At 41.6% G+C, this 8,622-nt stretch overlaps 1 protein-coding gene across 1 annotated transcript; it reads right to left on the bottom strand.

Moving 5' to 3' along the window:
• Window positions 1–1,092: 1,092 nt before the first annotated feature.
• On the bottom strand, window positions 1,093–6,881 carry LOC149975911 (uncharacterized; the record flags this gene model as incomplete). The annotated part of the gene is made up of 4 exons (XM_090204182.1): window positions 1,093–1,192; window positions 1,385–1,486; window positions 5,992–6,207; window positions 6,548–6,881. Coding segments are annotated over 4 exons (717 nt in total), but the record flags the coding sequence as incomplete, so codon positions are not given.
• Window positions 6,882–8,622: the final 1,741 nt, after the last annotated feature.

Below are 8,622 nucleotides of genomic sequence, written 5' to 3'. Positions count from 1 at the left end.
GAATACAAAAATAATAAACGTGGAACGAACGAAACCCAAAACGGTACTGTGTGGTGAAAAACAGACACGAAAACAAACACACAGTGAAACCCAGGCTACGTAAGTATGATTCTCAATCAAAGACAACTAATGACACCTGCCTCTGATTGAGAACCATACTAGGCCAAAATCATAGAAAAACAGACTGCCCACCCCAACTCACGCCCTGACCATACTAAATAATGACAAAACAAAGGAAATAAAGGTCAGAATGTGACACACCCAGGCTAAACATACTATTACATAATATGTGTAAATAAATAAAGAACCCCTGAGAGAAACTGTTATTTGAAAATATTTAATAATAAACATTGCTGTGTGCAACTTGCCTTCAACACTATCATGCAGTCAATTTCAACAAAGATTATAGAAAAGGAAGGAAAGTGGTGTTAAACAAAAATGTATGTGTGCAAATGGATGGATATGTGTACAAAACAAAACATTATGAACACCTGCTCTTTCCATGACCTTTTGAATTCAGGTGAAAGCTGTGATCCCTTATTGATGTCACTTGTTAAATCCACTTAAAGTATTGTAGATGAAGGGGTGGAGATTTTTAAGCCTTGAGACATCGATTGGGAAAGACAAAGTATTTACGTGCCTTTGAGTGGGGTATGGTAGTAGGTGCCAGACGCACCTGTTTGTGTCAAGAACTGCAGCGCTGCTGGGTTTTTCATGCTCAACAGTTTCACATGTGTATCAAGAATGGTCCACCACACAAAAGACAGCCAGCCAACTTGACACAATTGTGGAAAGCCTTGGAGTCATCATCCCTGTGGAACGCTTTCAACACCTTGTAGAGTCCATGCCCCTAACGCTAGTTAGTAATTAACTTCAAACTGGGGGGAGGGTGTTCTTAATGTTTTGTACAGCCAATTTATGTATGTACACTATGTACATTAAGTTTTCAACTTGCCTAGCAACACCATCATGCACTCAACTTCAAAAGAAAAATCACAGAAATCTCAAAGATGCAAAAAACGTAAAACTATTTATTTTTAAATGTAAAAATAAGTCTGTGTGTGTGTGTGTGTGTGTGTGTGTGTGTGTGTGTGTGTGTGTGTGTGTTTGTAGGTTTGCACGGTGATTCAGCACACTGTCAACGAAAAGTCTTCATTTCTCTGGTCCACCCTCCTGCTTCTCTTTGGAATAGCTGAAAAGACAGATGTACGGTGTACATTTTAGTGTCATATTCACATACACCTTTGGCTTAAACAACATGTACACAAATCACATTGATTTACTATTTTACTTAGTCTTGCTATAGCCCAAATCATCATACATTATAATCTACACATTACTATTTCCTATTGGCTTATAGGAAGTTATTGACAGGTAAACTGACCGTTTGGGCATTGATGGGAGATGACATAGTGTATAAGTACTCCACAAGTAGCCAGTAGGACCAACACAGTGAGGATGTGACGCCACAGGAAATCAAGTGGCTCTGATGGAGAGAGAGGAGAGGGATATCTTTATGATATATGTACTGTAGAATGCAGTAAAATGCTACTTCGCTGATTTAGGGATATACACTCAGTATACAAAACATTAGGAACAGTTTCATTAAATATTGGGTTGCACCTCCCCCATCAGAACAGTCCCAATTTGTCGAGGCATAGACTCTAAAAGGTGTCAAGTGTTCCACAGGGATGCTGGACCATGTTGACTCCAATTTCCACAGTTGGTCAAGTCAACCAAGGGCTAAATCTGTTCTTAGTTCTGCATTTTTTGAATGGGGTATGCATATTTAAGTTGGTGAGGAAAGTACTTTTAAAGAGCAACCAGGCATCCTCTTCTGATGGGATGAGGTCAATATCCTTCCAGGATACCCAGGCCAGGTTGATTGGAAAGGTCTGGTTGCTGAAGTGTTTTAGGGAGCGTTTGACAGTGATGAGGGGTGGTCGTTTGACAGCGGACCCATTACGGACCCAGGCAATGAAGCAGTGATCGTTGAGATCCTGGTTGAAGACAGCAGAGGTGTATTTAGAAGGCAAGTTGGTCAGGATGATATCTAAGCGGGTGCCCATGGTTACAGATTTAGGGTTGTACCTGGTAGGTTCCTTGATAAATTGTGTGATATTAAGGGCATCTAGCTTAGATTGTAGGACGGCTGGAGTGTTAAGCATATCCCAGTTTAGATCACCTAACTGTACGAACTCTGAAGATAGATCAATTCACATATGGTGTCCATGGCACAGCTGGGGGCTGAGGGGCGACTATAACAAGCGGCAACAGTGAAATCCTTGTTTCTGGAAAGGTGGATTTTTAGAAGTAGAAGCTCAAAATGTTTGGGTACAGACCTGGATTGTATGACCGAACTCTGCAGGCTGTCTCTGCAGCATGCTGTAACTCCGCCCCCTTTGGCAGTTCTATCTTGTCGGAAAATGTTGAAGTTGGGGATGGAAATTTCAGGTTATTTGGTGGCCTTCCTAAGCCAGGATTCAGACACAGCTAGGATATCAGGGTTGGAGGAGTGTGCTGAAGCAGTGAATAAAACAAACTGACGGAGGAGGCTTCTGATGTTAACATGCATGAAACCAAGGCTTTTACTCTTATAGAAGTCAACAAATGAGAGCACCCGGGGAATAGGAGTGGTGCTGGGGGCTGCAGGGCCTGGGTTAACCTCTACATCACCAGAGGAACAGAGGAGTTGGATAAGGGTATGGCTAAAGGCTATAAGAACTGGTTGTCTAGTGCATTCGGAACAGAGAGAAAAGGGAGCAGATTTCTGGGTGTGGAAGAATAGAGTCAAGGCAAAATGTACAGACAAGAGTATGGTAGGATGTGAGTACAGTGTAGGTAAACCGAGGCATTGCGTGACGGTGAGAGAGGTTTTGTCTCTAGAGGCACCAGTTAATCCAGGTGAGGTCACTGCATGTGTGGGGTGGGATGAAAGGGCTATCTAAGTCATATTGGACAGGTCTGGGGGCTCTACAGTGAAATAAGTCAATAATCACTAACCAAAATAGAAATAGACAAGGAATATTGACATTAGGGAGAGGCATGTGTAGCCGAGTGATCATAGGGTCCAATGAGTAGCAATAGGTGAGACAAGGAGCTGATTCAGTAGTCGCTACTACACTAGTCGAGCTGGAGACACGGCGATTCAGACAGCTAGCGGGCCGGGGCTAGCAGATGGGCCGTCGGAGTCATCGCAATGGAAGGGCCTGTTGAAACCACCTCGGACGATTTCGTCGGCAGACCAGTCGTGATGGATCGGAGGGCTCTGTGTCAGCAGTAAAGGGTCTAGGTCATTTGGTAAAAGAGGTTTTGCAGCCCAATAATTAGCTAGTGGACCTCTTCAGCTAGCCGGGAGATGGGCCTAGCTCGAGGCTAGCTCAAGGCTAACTGGTACTTGCTACGGGACAGAGACGTTAGCCAGGAATAGCCACTCGGATTGCAGCTAGCTAGGTTCAGAGTTTGTGGTAGGAATCCGGAGATGTGGTAAAGAAAAAGCAGTCCGATATGCTCAAGGGTTTATCTGTTCAGACTGGCAGGTATTGACCGAGCTGGGGCTGGCTGGTGTCCAATTTAACGGTGAAGACCGCTAGCAGTGGCTAACTGTCTACTAGCTAGTAGCTAGTTAGCTGGCAAGCTCCTGATGGGGGTTCCGGTTCTGAAGTATATAAATAGAAGATCAGTACCACATTGGGTGAGGCGGGTTGCAGGAAAGTATATTCAGTCCGTAGATGGAAAGTGAGATTAAAATATATACGAAATATATATACGAAACAAATAACTATATTTACACGGGACAGGACAAGACAAAACGCACGTCCGACTGCAACGCCATCTTGGATTTTACAGGTGTCTGTAAGGTGTCTGTATAGTTGTTGGATCACTGATGTGAACTCCCTCCAGATCTAAAATCATTTGGTATTGAAATGTAGTGTTTAGTTTGTTGGTCAGAATTAATATAGTCATACTAAGTAGATGCTAAAATCAAAGTGATTCAGATCATAAAGACCTGCAGCACTGATAGATTTGTTTAGATAATGACTCACGTGCAACGCTTTTCCCATCACTGTGTGGAGAGAGAGAGTTTGGTCCTGAGCTCAATCTGTAGTCATTGCTCACCTCCTTACGCCTCACTGACTGTAGACTTCTGATAAGACCACTCTCAGTTACAATGAATCTACAGAACCACTGTTCTTTTTTCTTTCCAGATCTAATTTCTGTCAATAATAGCTGACTCTCTTCTCCAACGTGCAGGTTACAGGAATCAAACATAAGACATTGAAGTACCCATCAGAATGGACTGTAATGTCTGGTTTTGGATTTGTTAGGAAGGGACAGAGACTCCTTTTTGCATCACTCTATTTGAATATAATGTATACTGTATGTCACAAGTGACACTGACTCTTACTCACCGAGAGCCTGCCATTCTCTATATATTACGTATCAGCATGTTTTATTTGATATCATTCCTATTTATGAGTGCCATTTAATCATGTGTGCTGTTTGTTTACAATGATTGCCTTTCACTTAATTCCTTACATTCTCACTTGTGAAATTAAATTGAATCGTATGGACTATTTTGCATGCTTGTATGGTGTGTTGTGATTACACAGATTTGCATGGACTAAAGTGACATTGAGACAGCTGTTACCAATTCTCTAACATCTCCTCCCTCCCCAAATGGATTTCGAACATGACCCAGAACTAGACTTATAAGGAAGTGGACCAGGGACCTCTTGACCGACTCGCTGCTCCTCTGTGCTGGTCCCCTGCTGTGGGAAAGACACAAATCGCAACGCACTCTACAGCACTACTAAAGGAAAGTGCTTGTTTTGAACGTGTGAGTGTGACACCAATTGTTGGCCAATACATGATCCAATTGTCTGTTTTGTGTCCCCACGACTACAGACACAGGGGACACGCCCGACGCATCTGAGAGTCTACACCCCACTCTTCCACGCAGCCAGGCCGGTGAGGAGCGAGGGACAGAAGGCGTCCTGCTATTGACCACCGAACCAGCCATCGGCTAGCGATCCCTGCTCGAGAGGAAGATCTGAACCCTGTTCGGTTTAGAGCCGAATGAACAAACCCTGCTCGGAAAGACCCAAATGAACATTGGCCACAGATCGGAAATCAACCGCTGTGTTAGTTTGGCTTGTTGCTTCTAGTTAGTCTATAGCCCTAAATCCCAGCCAATTTATACATTTCTAATAGGTATATTACTGTATTACTGTGTAAAGCTGAGTTACTAAAGAACCTTTGATTGTGCTTTGGCCTGTCTCTGTGGTTGTTTGCCGTGGGATCTGAGAATTCTACTTTTGACACATACATTTCAAATATTATATGGATTTACTGTCTTCACAATAGCAATTTTGAAATGACATTGGATGAGATTGTCTTGAATTATTCTGTTTAAATCACAATCTGAAAAATAGTTTCTTACCAAGAATAGTAACAGAGACAGAACCACTGTGCATCGATGGAAAGTGAGTTTCTACTGTGTAAAAACATCTCAGTTTGATCTCAGCAGATGAACTGTGACCTGCCCACAAGAGCAGCTCAGTCCCCGTTAGTGAACTCGTACAGGGTGAGTGTTTAGGATCTCTCCCGTCTATGTAGAAGTAACACTGAGACACAGAGACAGATGGAGGAGTCTGACAGCTCAGCTGAACTGAGTCTCTCTCTCTGATGACTGTAGAATTGACTGTTAGCCTGGGAGGAGGTGGGTCTGTGAGATCAGGAGAATAGTGTCTCTTTGAAAGTTACAATTAAAAAACATTACAGGTAATCCATACATACTAACAGTATGGAAAATACATAAATCAAATCTTCAACTATGTCAGCATTTATGTTTGTACAAAGTACAGTAAATCCTATCATTATGTGAAATTAAGACATTTAGGAAATAAGACAGAATATCTAATTTTCAGAACGAGCATAATTAATACGGTATAACAGTGAAGTGTATAATTTTATAAACCACCTACTTACCCTGAACAGTGACTGAGACAGGGTCACTAAAAGGAGATGTGTGAGACCTCCCTACAGCATAGTAACACGTCACTTTGACCACATCTGGAAACGTTTGATCTGCCCTCTTGAGCAGCTCTGTTCCTGTGAGTGTCTGAGTACAGGATGAGTCTGGAAGATTCTCCCCCCCTCCCCTATGTTGAAGTAACAGTGAGACACAGGGAGAGATGGAGGAGTCTCACAACTCAGCTGAACTGATTCTGTTTCTCTGATGACTGTAGAACTCACTGTCAGCTGGGGAATGTCTGTGAGAATAGGGGAATTTAGCATTTAGCATTTTGTGGTTTTGAGAAATTTACTGACAGACTAATCCCTCCTTGTTATTTCAGACTTAAGGATCTTGAGTCAATTACTTTATGCAGCGACAGTATGGGAAATTAAGGATATATAATATATTGCCTGATTGCTTCATGTAACAGTTTATGACAACACACAGGGTAATAACATTACCCAAGAGGAATATGGTAATGATGGCACAACAGTACATTGTTTACAACCATTCAAATAGTCTTCTTACCCCGAATTGTGACTGTTGAAGGCTCACTGAATATGGATCTAAACTGTGAACCTGAAGCACTGTACTGACATTGCATTTTGACCTCAGCTGGTGAACTCTGACCTGTCCACCTCACCAGTAGTGTTCCTGTGAGTGTCTGTTGACAGGGTGATGGAAGGGTGAATTCCACTTGCCCAGCCATTTTGAAGTAACACTCAGAGACAGATGGAGGAGTCTGACAGTTCAGCTGAACTGAGTCTCTCTCATTGATGACTGCAGGAATCACTGTCAGACTGGGATAAGGAAGATCTGTGACATCAGAGGGATGATGGAGTGTCTTTTTAAATTGAGTTGTAAATTAATTTTCAATGTTTAACTACTCATACAGATAATGTACAACTTAATATTATATGAGTTTGACAGAGAAAACAATTCAGACACTGTTGTCTATTTAAGCAATAAACAATGAGAGCCCGTGCCAGGAACAGCCCTTAGGAGGGAGTTATCACACAATAATCCTCGGCTTAGATGGACATTTTGCTTTTGTAAAACTGTTGCCAACATTTAAACAAAAGATTAAGGACATGTCTTTCATTAAAGACGTATTATTGTTCTGAGTAAATGTGTTTTATTTATTTTCATCCTCATTTTGGAACGTTGCTAAATGGGCACAGCCAAACAACGGAAGTGATGGATTTATTTCTGACCAGACCTGTCCCAGAGCTTGGGGAGGTGTGTCTGCGCTTGTGCTGCAGCGGCAGGTGCACAAGACCAAACTTTACCAGCATCACACATATCAGTGAATCACTGTGACATATGAAATACAAGTGATAGTGTAATCAATCTGTAATAACTACGTAAAGAAGTAACAAACTTAATTTATTATGTGATGTACAGTCATATCTAGGTCCTGATTGGTCAACAAGCTTCTTTGATGCATCAAACAGTGTTATTTCACATGTATCTTTTTTGAAATGCAAAGACCAAAATGACGTTCCATACTTTCCAGTGAACGACACACTGACATCACGTACAGATGCACGTGACTCTTGGCTGCAGTAAGAAAGCCACGCCATCTGCGCCCGTTCAACATAGCCTAGATTTAAGTTTTTATTACTTCTAAACAAAATAACTTTTGGGGGGCTCTCCTACCCTGACAATGATGTGTTGATTCTTGCTTGAACAGTCACTAAGATTATATTCTGTTGTGATCTTTGTAAAATAACTATTTTGGATACAGCAAGTTGTTAGCTAGAATGCTAAACACTCACTGACATGGACATAGGCTGCAGCAAAAGATAGCCAAAGAGACATTTTACTGGTTGAAGTTGAAGTTATTGTTAAGTATAATGCAGTTGATGACACTAACATTACATTAGCAGGACATTCATACGAGCCTTAAACTCCAATTTTAAGTCTGAAAGTGTGAAATGCACTCATATGCAACATGTAAATAGAGGCTTTTTTTGTTGGCATTCCGTTCTGTCACCATAGTGGATTGAGCAGTCAAATGGAATGGTGAATAGACCATTTTTTTGTGTTTGACTCCAATCCTTCCCACAGTTGTGTCAAGTTGTCAGGATGTCCTTAGGGTGGTGGACCATTCTTGATACACACAGGAAACTGTTGAGCTATTGCAGTTCTGGCATCTACTACCATACCCGGTCAAAGGCACTTAAATATTGTGTCTTGCCCTTTCCCCCTCTGAATGGCAGACATACACAATCCATGTCTTTAACCTGTCTCCTCCCCTTGATCTATTTACTGATTAAAGTGGCTTTAACAAGTGACATCAATAAGGGATCATATCTTTCACCTGGATTTTCCTGGTCAGTCTTTGTCATGTTAATGTTTTGTATACCCAGTGTATACAGCATCTCATGGAAGGATAAAATCGTAGGGATGAATTCATCAAAAAAACGTTTTAATTGAAAATATGTCAATCATTATTTTAATATTTTGGTAACCCGTTGTTTAGTCTGGTAGCCCAAAACGTTACATATTGCAACTTAAAATTCATAATAATGATACTGACCTTTGGCTTTGAGGTGCTGGAAGGTATCTAGACATAACGAAATGGGTCATTATCATGGTCT

This window comes from Oncorhynchus mykiss, chromosome 17 (assembly GCF_057628025.1).
Source record: "Oncorhynchus mykiss isolate SJ-2025 chromosome 17, ASM5762802v1, whole genome shotgun sequence".
NCBI lineage: Eukaryota > Metazoa > Chordata > Actinopteri > Salmoniformes > Salmonidae > Oncorhynchus > Oncorhynchus mykiss.
Note: the sequence above shows the minus strand (reverse complement) of the source record. Positions and strands in the feature narration are given on the sequence as shown.